General features: G+C 45.4%; 1 protein-coding gene across 21 annotated transcripts in view; it reads left to right on the forward strand.

The window, feature by feature from the left end:
• The window catches only part of ZNF512 (zinc finger protein 512), a 70,322-nt gene that overhangs the window by 36,581 nt on the left and 16,790 nt on the right, over positions 1–16,951 (forward strand). For all 21 annotated transcript variants that reach the window (XM_073335369.1, XM_073335377.2, XM_073335363.2 and 18 more), the window contains 5 exons: positions 221–307; positions 1,750–1,848; positions 3,877–4,044; positions 4,837–5,031; positions 10,458–10,559. In XM_073335369.1, the coding sequence (XP_073191470.1) occupies positions 221–307; positions 1,750–1,848; positions 3,877–4,044; positions 4,837–5,031; positions 10,458–10,559 (651 nt within the window). The remainder of the gene's footprint in view (positions 1–220; positions 308–1,749; positions 1,849–3,876; positions 4,045–4,836; positions 5,032–10,457; positions 10,560–16,951) is intronic.

The raw sequence follows: 16,951 nt of genomic DNA on the forward strand, positions 1-16,951 counted from the left end.
ATCCATTCTCTTTTTCTTACCCTGTTTCTTTCTCTAGTCTTTATACCCCTCTAAAGTCTGTTCATTGACTTCCAAATGCATGGTGGGTTTTTTTTCTCAGTGTGCAGTTATCTGACCCACACAAGGTTTTCTTCCCTGCCTGCTGCCCCATTTCTCCTAAACAGTCACCCAATATCTGAGGTTTGTGTTAATGCAGTCTGCATTCTTGTTTTACTTGTAGGAAATGTTCACATGTCATCACTGTGGAAAACAGCTCAGGTCTTTGGCAGGAATGAAATACCACATCATGGCAGATCACAACAACCTGGTAACGTTGATATTGTACGTCTAGCAGAAGCCCTGACCTTCCAGGCCAGAGAGCCCTTTGTTGCTCCTTTGATGCACAAAGAGACTGAAAGGTGGTGGTTTTGTCAAACATTTTCTACCTTTAAAAATTCAGGTCTTATCTAACCAGTTTTTCCTGAAAGACTGAATACCTGGAAAACTAGTAGCATTATGATGTCAGAAATGCTAGGCAAGTGACAGCTGATAAAGATGAGAGGGCCTTTCTATTTCGGGTGTGTATTTGTTATTAAAATTTATCAAATACTCTGTTTAAAAAAAAAAAGTCAGAAGAAATGATCTGATTATTAATTAAGACACTCTAATTCTCACCCCTTTGCTAAAGGGCTGGGAGGTTTTGTAAAATACAGATCAGAGTCATCCAGCAATAACGGAGCAGACTAGTTGAGATCCTGACATTTTCAAAGTAAAAAGCAAGCAGTAAACACCTTTCAGTCCTCCTTTATCCTGCATAAAGATACACAAAGGGCATAATCCATTTTCCCCCTTTAGTCACCTTTAAGAAGCCTGTGTCTCTAGTTCTGGCAGTGAAGAGTGAGACCCTTTGGGAGATGTCACTCAGAAGAGTGGGAGAGAGCGTTCCTAGGCTTGGTGAATTTATCACTCGTTGTTTATATCGTGTTTATCACCACAGTATCTAATAGAATAAATAACTGATGTAGGGCTGTCCTTCTGTGCTGCAGAGTTTGCCAACAAAACTGTCATTTGTGTTACTGCTGTTCCGAACCCTGAGGACAGCAGTGAAACAAGTGGGAATTGTATCACTTTCATGCTGCTACTGCTTGAGAAGCTCTGAGCAGCAGCTGAGACAGCAGGAGTTATTCACAAGGAAGGAGGGGATACAATGGAAGAAAAGGGAGGGGGGATTGCAGGCATGCAGAGTAGCAGAGGCCTGCCCTGCCCCTTAACTCACAGGATGGGAACAGCAGAAAGAGAATGCTCCTCCTCTCTGGAGGGCAGAGGGAGCTGGGCAACTTGAAATGTATCCAATACCTGGGAGTCAGAGGCTGATATGAATATTGGCACCCCAACCAGAGTCCAGGGATAGCACCCTTCTAAGGTTCTCCTATATCCTCCTCTTCCCAGCATCTGTAGGTTGGCTGGGCTTTTCATCAGGGTGGGGGCCTTTAGTTGGATGTTAAAATGATCACCTGTGAAATAGTTATCACCCCACTGGGATGAATGGAACAGTTCATTTCTCTCAAAGCTATTCAGTTGTCCGCAGACTTAAGCAGAGATCGCATCATCAGATACATTCAGGTTACTTTTGGAATGTTTCCTACACAGCCATAGATTTAGAAAGTGCTTAGATTACGGAGCTGGATTATGGAGCAGATTCCCAGAATGTAGAATTACAGAATGCTGAGAGCCCTATGCTCACCTTTTTTCTCTCTGCTTTGCTTTTAGCCAGTTGTGAAGGAGGGAGGTGAATTAGATGAGCAGTGTGAACGAGACCGCCTCCGGAAGGTGCTGAAGCGAATGGGAAAGCTAAAGTGTATGAGGGAGGTGAGCTGCAGTATCTTGTGTCCCAAAAGAAGCAGCAGTCTTTGCCAGAGTTTAGAGTACTGCATGATGTCTGCTGGACACACTTACAAGAGCCAGTCAGTGGGACCTGTGCCAAAGCTCTGGTTATGGTTTTAAGACAATGGGCCTCTTCAGAAGAACCTCATGCTGTTAGGTAACCAGGTAGACAGCACAATGGCAGAAGGGATTAAAATTGACAAATGTAAGGTGACGTATGTTTAGAAGGAATGATTTAAATGATCTGCACTCGCTGAACTATTGTAACCTCCTACCTAGGGATATGATGGGTTCTGGTGGGCTGTAGCTCAACCCAAATTATAGGGCTTGATGTAGGTATTTCTGCATGAACATCTCTGGCATATTTTGTGCAGGTCAGACTACATGATCATTATGATTCCTTCTGGCCTTAAATTCTATTAATCTATTGAAAACTTAAGATGTAGAGGTAATTGTGAAAAGAACAGACATCTGCTTAATGTGCAGCAGTGATCAAAAGAGCGAGTAAAATACTTAGGAAGTACTATGGCTTGGATCAACTTTGGCTACAGCTCCATTCTCAGTGAGCAGGTGTGTACTTCACCACAAATTGCCTAGCCCACCTCTACAATCTGAAAGAGGTCAATAACTGAATGAGCAATGTAGACCTACAGCCCCTCTTGCCTCTGTAGGTGATCTGGCTGGGTAGGGGCTGAGATAAATTGGCAAGAGACAACGTACACAAGCTTTCCGCACAAGATTTCCAACTATCCACAATGACTCCAAGAGCTCTTTCTTGAGTGGTAAAAGCTAATTTAGTCCCCATCATTTTACATGTGTAGTTGGGATTATGTTTTCCAATGTGCATTACTTTGCATTTATCGACATTGAATTTCATCTGCCATCCAAAGGAATTCACCATCCAAAGAGGAATTAAGGACTCAGGCCAGATTCTGTGCTGTCCCTCTTGTGTGAGAGCGTGGCATAGGGCTGTTCTGAGAGCTGAATGCCAGTGGGGGGGAACTCCTTTACACAAGTGGTAATCCACAAAGGGATGTAATGGTGTAAATAGGCTATAACAACAGGCAGAATCTGATCATGAGGCTGCTTCATTTGGAAGAGTACAAGGAGGTATGAGAGGTATTTAGAGCAATGGATTGTGTTGATGGGGCTGACCATGTTTTATCCTGCCCTATCAAACAGAATGTAACGCTGACAGACCCTGGTCGTCGACAGGCAGGATCGAACCTGGGACCTCTGGAGCTTAGTGCATGAGCCTCTACTGCATGAGCTAAAAGCCATATAGCTGTTAGATAAGGCTGTAGAGCAGACTCATTAATCTCTCTAAGTGGCCTAAGTGCCACTAGATGGGACAGAGCACCACACCCAGGAGGTGTGGGGGTTACACTGTAAAATGAAAATTTCAAATGGACAAAAGTAAATGTGTGTTTATGTAGCATGCAACTACTCCGTGGAGCTCACTGGTAGGGGATATTGAAGCAAGCCACTGACTGGTCTAATGTGGGTGTTCTGTATTTATTGTGTAGAATGCCTCTAGTCCCCAAGCACTTCATTTTGGCAGCTGTACTTCATTGCTGTGATCACTTCCCAGTTCTCCACAGTGCCATAAATATTGGTATCTCTTCATGTGGTCACTGCCATTGGAGGTTTTCTTGCCCCTTTGAACATCTGTAATGTTCTGCAGCTGCCAAGTAGTTACCTAGCTCCGTAGCTTTAAAAGGGTGGCATCTGCAGTGAGGCAAAGAGGGAAAACAATGACCAATGGGCTCCTTCATATAGCCATGAATGTTTTCCCCAGGAGAGTATTACACAGTGATGTGAATTGTGGGGGTTTTATGATATCCTGTGCAACATCTGAGGCTGGCAGCTGCTAGGGAGCGATCAGCCCAACCTGGATGGACCATTAGCTTCTTCAGATTCTGTAGGGTTATTTCTGTTCTTTGCCAGCCAGGGATGGGGTCTGCCATGTGTGCCAGAGCTCTGGCTCCATACTCTTCTCTTCTGCACTGACAGGGGTGTACAGGCAGCTTCACCAGCATAATGGGATACCTGTACCATATGAAAAAGTGTGGGAAGGAGGCCTCCGAGTTGGAGAAAATGGCCATGAAATGTCGTCACTGTGGGAAAGCATACAAGTCAAAGGCAGGGCTTGTTTATCACCTTAGGTCTGAGCATGGGCCGGTAAGTATGAGTTGCCATTGCTGTCGGAAAAAGGAGCTATGTGTGGTGACCTCTCTCTTTCTCCAAACCACTCTTCCATTTGCCCACTTTGGACAATTGATTCTGATCTCCCTGGGCCCACTGTACACTGGAGAGCCTAGTCCCATCTGTTTCATGCTTCACGGTGTTGTAGGGGCAGGCAGCCTCCTCCTGCCTCTCAAGTAGAATCCTCCTTCCTGATCCCTTTTCATCTGGGAGGGGAACCTGCAATACTCCCCTTGTGATTGAGACTTCTGCTGCTCTGCAGCTAGGACAGAGCTTGATACATAAGTAGTCTGGATGGCAGCAAACCCTTCCCCAGCTCCCCTCACCCTCCTCCATGGGGGTATGGTGCTGGCATGTTTGATGTCCTGTGAGAGCTGCTTGTTGCTCTTTTTTTTTTCTCCAGATTTGAGATCCATCTCTGGGACAGGACAGGAACCAGAATGCATGTTGTTCCTGCAGTGTTCAATAGAAATGGGGGTGAGGTGTATCAGCCCATCCAAGGCACATATCTCTGGTTTCTTTCTGAGCCCAGGTGCTCTCAAGCTTTGTGTCATGTCTGGGCAGAGAGCTCTCTTCCCACAGCTGCCCTGATACACGGATCTCACAGTCTTTTCCTGCCTCCAGGGTACTCTTGTGCCTGAGTTTTTTGAGGGGAAGTAACTGGGATAGGGCATTTTGGCCTGGTCTGAAGGACCTTGATGGATCATTCAAGTGTGGCCTAAGTGGGATCTGATGAATAGAGCTCACCCTGTTGGCCTTTCCTTGCAGGTCACTTTCCTCCATGAAGAAGGGAGGCCTGAGAGTCTGAAGGAAATGACCCTGGAGCCCAGTAGTGCAGGCAGAGTCCAGAGAAAATCTGCTAAGGTGGCAGTCTATTACCTTCACGAGCTAGCTAATGAAGAGCTGGCCAAGGAGTGGCCTAAGAAGAAGGTTCTACAGGACCTTGTCCCAGATGATCGGAAGGTATAAGGCTTTGGGTGGGGACTGTTCTCGCAAAAAGTCTTGCACAGTAGAAGAATCCTGCACTGGCGCCTAGGAGATGGCACTTTATAGTGCTTTCTGGTTCCAGGCAATGGGCCAATAGTAACTGATTGGGTGCGGAAAGAGCTGATTTATGATACTATATAAAATAGGGTATACCTGGCTAGGCAGTAGTACTGCTGAAAAGGATTTGGGGATTATAGTGGCTCACAGATTGAACATGAGTCATCAGTGTGATGCACTTGCAAAAAATGCAGATATTCTTAGAAGACTCCTGTTACTACATCCATGTAAAACATGGGAGGTAACTATTCTTTGAGTAGTTGCAGACATGTATTCCAAAAAAGTGTGTGTATGCCTAGTGCACTGAAATCAGAGAATATTGCCTAGCAGTACACTTGGAGTGATACTCACACGCTTCCCTCATAGCCCCTGCCATGGCTATATAAGGGAGGTACTTCTCTGATCCCTATAATTTCCTTCTCACTGCCCAGAGCTAGTCGGAGCGCTCAGTGTGGCGTTTCTTCACATTGATTTTCATGCCTCAGTCTTCTGAGATTTAGTTGTAAATAATTATAGTAGTTTGTTAGCCAGTAGTACCTTAGTTAGAATAGTGAGTTAGATTAAATAGCTTGGTTTTTTGGTGGAATGCCTTCATCAGGATTCAAGCACTATCTGTCGTGTGGGGTGGCTATTCCTAATAGCGATTCCTCGCACATAGTGTTTATTGTGGTTGGGAGACGTGCTTCGTCTGCAAGTCTTCAAGAAAAGAACGCAGGTGTCAAGGGACTTGACACTCAAGCAGCACCTGATGGGGCAGGCCAAGAGGCCTGCATCAGCACCAGAAATAGTATCCGCTCCTCAGACGTCATCGGAGCCACAACGAGCTGATGTTCCTTGTCCGGACTCTGAGGAAGAGGGATTGTTGACTGTTACTCAGGCCCACTGAGAAAAAGGACCAATAAAACAGACTGTAGTCACTCTAGATTTTGGGGAGCATCATCTTCCTTTGCCAGAATCCGTGCACACTGGCACCATGACTCTTCAGGTATGTGTGGTGGAACTGGGCCTTCTGCCTGTCCTCTGGTACCAGGCAACATCAACTTGACGCTGTATCATTGACTCTGGCATTATCCATTGAGTCCAGTAGTGACGGCATTGACGTTAACAGTGTTCATGCCTCTGGCATACCAGGCAGTATCAGATCTGCTATGCCTTTTGGTTCTTGATTCTCCAGTTATCTAGGAACATTCAGCTGCTGCGACTTCCTCAGTAATGACCCCACCATCGGGGTTAATTACACAGGTGTCCCAGACACCAGCACTACATATGGCTTTGAGTACAGTTGAGGCTGGCGCCTTCACCGGTGCCAAGGGGTTCATTGGCAGAGCAGGTTTCAGAGTAACAGCTGTGTTAGTCTGTATTCGCAAAAAGAAAAGGAGAAAAGGAGTACTTGTGGCACCTTAGAGACTAACCAATTTATTTGAGCATGAGCTTTCGTGAGCTACAGCTCACTTCACTGGCAGAGCAGTCAGCTTCGGCACCAACGGCGATCCTCATGCAAACCATGTCATGAGGATCGGTACTGACCCCAGCATCAATGCCTTGTTTGGCGTCGGTACCAAGAGAGGGTGTATTGCCTCTACCAGTCTTCAGAGCACCAACTTATGTACCGGTATCAGGACTGATGTTACCGCCATGTTGGACCTCCGAGGAGGCTGGATGGTGCCTTGCCCCTTGGGGGTTGCTCCCCCCTTAACTCTGGATAATTCTGGGTATTCATCTAGGTCAAGCTCAAGGTCGTCGTCCTCCCTACTTCTTTGTCTTTCAAATGCCAGTGTAGAGACAGCCCAGACCTCCTGCTGATACTGACCAGGACTTTTTCCCTGCTGCAGAGAAAGGGACTCTCGGCCCCCCGTTTACTGGCCACTGATTCCTTGCCCATCTCCATCGTGGAGTCCAGGGGACGTTCTTGTTCCTTAAGGTCCCGATCTTCAACCCACTCCAGGGCAAGATCACCCAACAAATCCATGGCATCACCTCCCTGGCCACCTACATAAGAACAGCCAGACTGGGTCACATTAAAGGTCCATCTAGCTCAGTATCCTGTCTTCCGACAGTGGTCAGTGCCAGCTGCCCAGGTGCAAATTTAGGTGGAGGATGACCCCTCGGAACCTGCGCAGCCTCAGACACATGCACAGGGTCTGGTACTGCACTGAAAGGCCAGTGAACCTCCTTTCTTCGTCGTCATCATCACCGGATGACACCTGAGTACCATATGCTTCCTTTCCAGTACCTGAGGACTTCTGGGCACATCAGGAGCTCCTGAGACAATTGGCTTCAGCCTTGGGTATATCAGACTGAATTGGTGCAGGAAAACACTCACAAGTTAGTGGACATTCTTCTGTCCTCAATCCCAGGGGGAGTAGCTCACCCTATTAGCAAAGCACTGTTGCAACCTGCCATGACCTTGTGGAACACCCGTTGACGTCTATGGCAAAGCATATGGGCAAGTGTTATGTCCCTATGCAGGGATTCAAGTATTTTATTCACATCCTGCTCCTAACTTGCTTGTTGTGACAGCAGCCAATGAGAGGTTGCATCAAGAAAGGTACAAGTCCATGCACCAGGACAGAGGTAAAGAGGTTTGGTCTCATGGGCGGAAAGATTTATTCAACTTCCTCCTTAAAAATGTAAATTGCAAACCAGCAGGCACTGCTATCCAAATATAATTTTATGAACTGGAACTCTGTAGCCAAGTTCACAGACAAATTGCCAAATCCTTTCGAGAGGAGTTCAAGGCATTTGTTGCGGAGGGCCATCTGGTTGTTAAGACATGTGTTCTATTGGTCCTGGACATAGCTGTTATGGCTACTAAAGTTATTTGCTTCAGTGGTCACAATAAGAAGAGCACCGTGGTTGCAGAATTCAGGAATAGCACCAGAGGCTTCCACGCTCTGTTGGATATATCTTCTGATGGTCAATGTATAGTCTAAGACAAAATGGTTGAGACTTTATGTTCATTTAATAATTCGCAAGCAACTCTGTACTCTCAGGCCTAGTTCTTAGCACCCTGCAAAATCACTTGGCTGCAATCTCAGCTTTCTATCCTCCCATCCAAGGAAAGTCAATATTCTCAGACCCTATGACGATGTTTTTTAAAGGTATTGTTCGCCTTTTTCCACCAGTGAAGGAAACTGTGCCATTGTGGGAACTTAATATGGTGGTGGCAGCACTCCATCATTTGAGCTGATAACGTGTTCATTGGCTCTCCTCTTCCGGAAGAGACCTTCTTTATGACTATAACATCCTCAAGAAAAGTTAGCAATACACAAGCTTTAATGGCAGATCCTCCAGACACTCAATTCTCAAGGACAAGGTGTCTTTAAGATCACACTCAAAATTTTTGTCCAAAGTAGTATCTCTTTCACCTTAATTGGGTTATTTTCTTACCTATATTTTTTCCCAAACCATGTTCAAGAGTGAAGGAGCAACATGTACCTACCTTAGAGATCAGATGGTGCTTATCATTCTATTTAGAAAGGGCTAAGCCACTTTGTACATTATTTCGACTCTGTGCTGAGCAGATGACAGGATAACTGGTCTCCGCTCAGACTTTTTCCAAGTAGATAACTGCCTGTATTACCTTGGCTTATGGAGTTCCTCAGATGATGCCAGCGTAGTCATTACAGTCTTATCCAATAGGAGCTCAAGTGACATCAATTGCATTTCTTAGCAAGGTCTCCATATTGGATATTTGCAGGGCTGCAACAAGGTCTTCTAGTCATACTTTTGTTAGACATTATGCTATCATCCTGGCATCAAGAGCTGATGCAAACTTTGATAAGACCGTTCTGCAGTCACTGTTTAAATAGAATCCAAGCCCCACCTCCTGCTGAAACTGCTTGTGAATCACCTGAGAGGAATTTGCCTGCATCCTTGAAGAAGACTGTTACTTATCTGTGTGGTAACTGTTCTTTGAGATGTGGATGCAGACTTGTATTTTACAACCCACCGTCTGAATCTGAGTCTGCAGCTGTGGTTTCAGGGCAAAGGAACTGAGGGGAGAGGGAGGGGTCAGCGTGCTGCCACTCTTATATAACCATAGGGGGGTTATGACAGTGCATGAGTTCCACCACATGGCAAAATTCTCCAACGTTGGTGCGCTGGGCACCTGCATACTTGATTGGAATACATATCTCCACCCATATCTTGAAGAACAACAGTCGTGGGACAGATAAGTAACAATCTTTTCTGATCTGCTTGTGAGGCCTCAGCTGGAATATGTCCAGTCTTGGGCACCACATTTTAAGAAAAATTTGGACATATTGGAGAGATCCCAGAGATGAACAAACAAAAACAAAAAAAGAGGGTTAGAAAACTTGATTTGTGAAGAAAGGTTGAAAAAATTGGACATGTTTAGTTTTGAGAACCCTACCCTTAGTTTGGTGCCCCTGTTTAATAGGATCTTCAGTCTAGTAGAGAAAGGTATGACATGATCCAAAGGCTGGGAGTTGATTTTTAACTACGAGAGTGAGTAACCACCGGAACAGTTTACCAAGGGTCGTGGTCGATTCTCCATCACTGACCATTTTTTCAGTCAAGATTGGATGTTTTTCTGAAAGATCTGCTCTAGGAATCATTTTGGAGAAGTTCTATGGCCTGTGTTACACAGGAGGTCAAACTAGATGATCATAGTGGTCACTTCTGGCCTTAGAATCTATGAATATAGCTGGGGGGCAGGAGGACAACATGAAAACAATCTTTAAATATGTAAAAAGATTGTATAAAGAGAGTGATGATCAGTTGTTCCCCATGTCCACTGAAGGTAGGACAAGAAGAAATCAGCTTAGTTTGCAGCAAGGGAGTTTCAGGTTAGATATGAGGAAAAACTTTCTAACTCGAAGAATAGTTAAGCACTGAAACAGGTTACCTAGGGAGGTTGTAGAATGCCCACCCTTGGGGGTTTTTAGGAACAGGTTAAACAAACACCTGTCCCGGATGGTCAAGGTACTTGGTCCTGTCTCAGCACAGGCGAATGGACTAGATGACTTCTTAAGATCCCTTTCAGGTCTACATTTGTGTGATTCTGTGAGGGAGAGGGGCCCAGGTCCTACTCTTTTATGTAACTGAGGGTGGGAGGAATCACTCCAGTGTGAGTTTGGGGGAGGTTTTGGATACCAGGAGTGAGGTGGGGTGGGGGCTTAGCTAAGCTTGTGAAGAGTCACTCAGTGGTGCGGGGGAAGGTTATTCACTGAGTTTCACTGTTGGATTGGGAGGGAAGTTTACTACAAGGGAAGTGTCTACTGTGGGAAAACAGCTGTAACACTTCAGAGGAGCATGCCTGATCCCGTGTGTAGCCATCCTGCCATCTAACTTCAGATTTTGTCTCTATTCTTCTGTCTCAGCTGAAATACACCCGGCCTGGACTGCCCACATTTAGTCAGGATGTGTTGTGCAAGTGGAAATCGGAGATAAAGATGTACCGAAGGGTCCACTGTCCAAACCAGGTAACCAACCCCAAGTCCTAAAGCACTAAAGAGACCAAGTCCGAGGATCTTAGAAAAATAATTACAGGTTTCACAGTAACAGCCGTGTTAGTCTGTATTCGCGAAAAGAAAAGGAGTACTTGTGGCACCTTAGAGACTAACCAATTTATTTGAGCATAAGTTTTGGATACAATTAACTTAGGCTTGAATAGAGACTGGGAGTGGCTAAGTCATTATGCAAGGTAATCTATTTCCCCTTGTTTTTTCCTAACCCCCCCCTCGCCCCCACCCCCCCTCCCCCAGACGTTCTCGATAAACCCTGGATTTGTGCTGGAAATGGCCCAACTTGATTATCATGCACATTGTAAGGAGAGTGATCACTTTAGATAAGCTATTGCCAGCAGGAGAGTGGGGTGGGGGAGGTATTTTTTCATGCTTTGTGTGTATAAAAGATCTTTCCACAGTATGCATCCGATGAAGTGAGCTGTAGCTCACAAAAGCTTATGCTCAAATAAATTGGTTAGTCTCTAAGGTGCCACAAGTACTCCTTTTCTTTTTAGAAAAATAATTGAGTCTGGCCAGGCTGTGCAGCAATGAGCTGAGAGACTTCCACAAGGCCAAAATCAAGGTTCATCTCTGTGTCGAGGAATCAAACACTACTTGCTCTCAGGGTGAATACCTGTCAGTTTCTCACTGAGGTTCTGGATGTGCCTGGGCAACATTTAGGTTGCTTCTTAAGAGATGATCCTGTGGTGTTATGGCTAGAAAAATCCAGTGGGGAACTATTGGGTCCATTGATGGACACTGTTAATGTCTCTCCAAAGGTGAGTAAGAGCTGAGTGGGCATTAGTCCATTGCCTAGGAACCATCACTTAATGTTGAGAATCTTGCAAACTCCACCTGGACTTTCCAGAGCGAGGCTATTGAGGGGTTAGAGAAGCCTCTCTGCCTGCAGGCAGAGCCCTGGTATTGTCTAGATCTTTGTTGGCTGGGCTTTAGGTCTGGGTTTAGTGTGGACACTGCACTGGTCTCTCTGGTTAGTGATGGGTGAAGGCCAGATGTCCATGCTGATTCTGTTCAGTATGACAGCATCCTACAATATTATCATACCCATGGCTGCCTGGACTGTGGGACTCCTCATAGAAGAGACATGTCTCTACTTCCCTGTCAGAGATCTTTGGGGAAGTATTGGGAAATGCTCATCCATGCCCAAGGACTCCAGTGAGGAATCCTGGAGAGTTGTATTCCCAGCCTTCCTGTATCTGAGGCCACTTGGAGGGTTAGAGATGCAGTTTGGATATGGTGTCATCATTATGTTGACAGCATACAACTCTGTCTTTTCATTGGATCAAGACCATACATCCCTGCTTTCCCAGTGTCTGTCTGAGGTAGGGGCTTAAATGACAGTGAGCTGGCTGAGTTTCATGACAAATAAGAAACAGGTGATACTGCATGGGGGAATTACTAAAGCATATGTGGTTGTGTGGGGGAGCTGTCCTATAGTATGAGGCTTTTCCCACATTTGTCATGAGGTTCGCAGCCTACAGGGACTGCTGAAGTGCCAGCAGTTTTAGAACAAATTGATCACCAGGACCAGATGGTATTCACTCAAGATTTCTGAAGGAACTTAAATATGAAATTGCAGAACTACTAACTGTGGTATGTAACCATCACTTAAATCAGCAATTACAGTCCGGTAAGCCTAACTTCAGTACCAGGCAAATTGGTTGAAACGATTAGGGAACAGAATTATCAGACACACAGATGAACATGATATTCAGGAAAGTGATCAGGAACAGCCAGCATGGATTCACCAAGGGAAGGTCATGCCTGACTAATCTAATTGCCTTTTATGATGAGATTACTGGTTCTGTGGATGAAGGGAAAGCAGTGGATGTATTGTTTCTTGACTTTAGCAAAGCTTTTGACACGGTCTCCCACAGTATTCTTGTCAGCAAGTTAAGGAAGTATGGGCTGGATGAATGCACTATAAGGTGGGTAGAAAGCTGGCTAGATTGTCGGGCTCAACGGGTAGTGATCAATGGCTCCATATCTAGTTGGCAGCCAGTATCAAGTGGAGTACCCCAAGGGTCGGTCCTGGGGCCGGTTTTGTTCAATATCTTCATAAATGATCTGGAGGATGGTGTGGATTGCACTCTCAGCAAATTTGCGGATGATACTAAACTGGGAGGAGTGGTAGATACGCTGGAGGGGAGGGATAGGATACAGAAAGACCTAGACAAATTGGAGGATTGGGCCAAAAGAAATCTGATGAGGTTCAATAAGGATAAGTGCAGGGTCCTGCACTTAGGACGGAAGAACCCAATGCACAGCTACAGACTAGGGACCGAATGGCTAGGCAGCAGTTCTGCAGAAAAGGACCTAGGGGTGACAGTGGACGAGAAGCTGGATATGAGTCAGCAGTGTGCCCTTGTTGCCAAGAAGGCCAATGGCATTTTGGGATGTATAAGTAGGGGCATAGCGAGCAGATCGAGGGACGTGATCGTTCCCCTCTATTCGACATTGGTGAGGCCTCATCTGGAGTACTGTGTCCAGTTTTGGGCCCCACACTTCAAGAAGGATGTGGATAAATTGGAGAGAGTCCAGCGAAGGGCAACAAAAATGATTAGGGGACTGGAACACATGAGTTATGAGGAGAGGCTGAGGGAGCTGGGATTGTTTAGCCTGCAGAAGAGAAGAATGAGGGGGGATTTGATAGCTGCTTTCAACTACCTGAAAGGGGGTTCCAAAGAGGATGGCTCTAGACTGTTCTCAATGGTAGCAGATGACAGAACGAGGAGTAATGGTCTCAAGTTTCAGTGGGGAAGGTTTAGATTGGATATTAGGAAAAACTTTTTCACTAAGAGGGTGGTGAAACACTGGAATGCGTTACCTAGGGAGGTGGTAGAATCTCCTTCCTTAGAGGTTTTTAAGGTCAGGCTTGACAAAGCCCTGGCTGGGATGATTTAACTGGGAATTGGTCCTGCTTTGAGCAGGGGGTTGGACTAGATGACCTTCTGGGGTCCCTTCCAACCCTGATATTCTATGTTGGGGAAGAGCCAACACTGCTTTTGTAAATGGAAATCATAAGAACATAATAATGGCTTTATTGGGTCAGACCAAAGGTCCGTTCAGCCCAGTATCCTGTCTACCGACTGTGGCCAATGCCAGGTGCCCCAGAGGGGATGAACCTAACAGGTAATGATCAAGTGATCTCTCTCCTGCCATCCATCTCCACCCTCTGACTGACAGAGGCTAGGGACACCATTCCTTACCCATCCTGGCTAATAGCCATTAATGGACTTAACTTCCATGAATTATCTAGTTCTCTTTTAAACCCTGTTATAGTCCTAGTCTTCACAACCTCGTCAGGTAAGGAGTTCCACAGGTTGACTGTGCGCTGAGTGAAGAATTTCCTTTTATTTGTTTTAAACCTGCTGCCCATTAATTTCATTTGGTGGCCCCTAGTTCTTATATTATGGGAACAAGTAAATAACTTTTCCTTATTCACTTTCTCCACACCACTTATGATGATATATACCTCTATCATATCCCCCCTTACCCCATGACTGCTTAGTGAGGCATGATAAGAGAGAAGGTCCTCTCATGGATCAGTAACTGGTTAAAAGGTAGGAAACAAGGGATAGGAATAAAGGGTCAGTTTTCACAGTGAAGAGAGGTAAATAGCAAGGTACCCCAAGGATCTGTACTGGGACCAGTGCTGTTTAACATATTCATAAATGATCTGGAAAAATGCATAAACAGTGAGGTGGTAAAGTTTGCAGACACGATAGAATTACTCAAGATAGCGAAGTCCAGTGCTGATTGTGAAGAGTTTACAAAAAGATCTCACAAAACTGAGTGACTGGGTAAGAAAATGTCAGATGAAATTCAGTGTTGATAAATGCAAAGTAATGCACATTAGATAATATAATCCCAACTATACATACAAAAGAATGGGGTCTAAATTAGCTGTTACCACTCAAGAAAGATCTTGGAGTTGTCATGGATAGTTCTTTGAAAACATCCACCCAATGCACAGCAGCAGTCAAAAAAGCTAATAGAATGTTAGGACCCATTAGGGAAGGGATTTATAATTAAACAGACATGGTACACCTTCACCTTGAACACTGCATGCAGTTCTGGTCACCCATCTCAAAAAAGATATATTAAAATTGGAAAAAGTACAGAGAAAGGCAACAAACATGATGAGTGGTATGGAACAGCTTCCATATGATGTGAAATTAATAAGACTGGGACTATGCAGCTTGGAAAAGAGATGACTAAGCAGGTAGAGGATAGAGGTCTACAAAATCCTGAATGGTGTGGAGAAAGTGATGAGGGAAGTGTGTTACGAATTATACCTGGTAGGTCATGCACACAAATGCTGCGAATTATACCTGGTAGGTCACGCACAGTTCGAATCTAGTCTGAGGCACATAAACAAAGTCCACAACTGCAGAGTTCCCAAAAAAACACCAAGTTTATTACGCTCGAGAGTGGTGCCCCCCTGCTAGCCAGGAGGGGACCCCGAATACAGATTATACAAAGGTTATATACCTCTTAGCAAAGCATGTTGCCCTCGTGCATCGGAAACCTTAGCCAATAAACAAACCCTTTTCTTATTGTGGAAGTATAACATTGTATAACTATAACATTGTATAAGGGGACATGCTGGATACATTGTATATGAGAGGGCATGCCAAAACATGTTACAAAGTATCTGAGGGAGCACAGGTAGGGACAGTTAGCTTTTGAATGGAGAAGCAATTAAGATAGAGCCAGCACGTCTAAGAAGCAGGCATCAGAATGGAAGGTGTGAAGGGCAATTAGTTAACTGGAAGCTGTTAAAGGAGATTGTTAAGGGTGGCAGGTAATTGAAGATACGTGACCGGTCTCAGGGATCTCGAAGGGTGGTGACTAAAATCTTTTTCTTCTTTTGTCTGTAACTCCTCTGTAACTTGTTCTCCAAAAACTGTATAAATTAAGAGACACAAGCCCCACTCGGGGGGCTCACTTCTAAATGTATTAGCAGAGCAGCTTTGCTAATAAAACAGAGTGGTCTGATAAATTGTGAGTCTGAGTCAAACTTTGACAATTTGGAGGTCCCACTGAGATTTCAAATGGACTCAATTTGTGTCTCTGGGATGGGGATGACCGAATTTCCATAAGGGCCAGTGGTAAAGCAGCTGGCCAGTTTAACCCTGTGGAACTACAGATTTTTGCCAGCTTATTTTTAAGCACACCATTTCGCCTTTCAACTGCCCCTGCACTCTGTGGATGTTAAGGGCAGTGCAACAGGTGGGTGACATGTAATACCTGGTTTAGATGTTGAACAATTTTTCCAGTAAAATGTGTTCCCCGGTCACTAGACAAAGTGGCAGGAATTCCCTTGGTAGGGATAATGTGGTTTAACAGACATTTTGCAACGGACAGTGAATCAGCTTTGCGACAGGGAAAGGCTTCAATCCAACCCGAAAACAGACATATTATAACTAAAATGAATTCATATTTCTGACACTTTGGCATTTGTACAAAATCAAGTTGCCAGTGTAGGAAAGGTGCTTGAGGCAAACCCCGGAACCCTTGTGTTACTTTTACAGATTTGCCTACATTGTGGCTTTGACAAGTAACACAAGCGGCACAGTGGCAGGTTGCAAAGGAGCCGAAATGGGGAGCCCACCACCCCGCCTTACTCATAGCAGAGACCATCCCCTCCTTGCCGACATGCGAAACACCATGTAGCAGGGCAGCTAGAGATGGGTAGAGTGAGAGGGGGGCTACAAAGGTACTGGTGGGCGATCGCCAAAGGGAATCAGAATGCAAAGAGCAACCCAAAGCACTCCAGGAGTCTTTCTCTGTTTCTGGGGCAGAATCCTGGAGCTGAGCGAGATGAGACAGGGATGGTGGTGTTACAGAGACAGAGAGGGGACCAAGAAACGCTTCCGGTGAAGGTTTTATAGTGGCGGCATGTTTTGCAGGAGCATCAGCAAGTGCATTACCTTTTGCCACCTCGATTTCTGCCGCTGAGGGGCCAGTACACTTAACAATTGCCAAGGCAGACGGTAGTAAAACTGCATACAGGAGGGTGGCAATGTAGGGGCCATTCTTGATAGGGGTACCAGCAGAGGTAAGAAAACCTCGAGCCTGCCAGAGGGTGCCAAAGTCATGCACAACCCCAAAGGCATACCGAGAATCAGTAAAAAATAGTGGCAGAGAGCTCCTCGGCTAGAAAGCAGGCACGGGTTAGAGCAATCAGTTCAGCCACCTGGGCAGAGGTCACAGAGGATAAGGGCGCAGCTTCTATGGTCTCCGAGAGAGAGACCACAGAGTACCCTGCAAGAAGGTGGCCTTGGTCATTTCTATAACAGGACCCATCAGTGAATAATACCAGGTCAGAGTTAGGGAGAGGT

The sequence above is a fragment of the Lepidochelys kempii genome, chromosome 3, assembly GCF_965140285.1.
Source record: "Lepidochelys kempii isolate rLepKem1 chromosome 3, rLepKem1.hap1, whole genome shotgun sequence".
Taxonomy (NCBI): Eukaryota; Metazoa; Chordata; order Testudines; family Cheloniidae; genus Lepidochelys; species Lepidochelys kempii.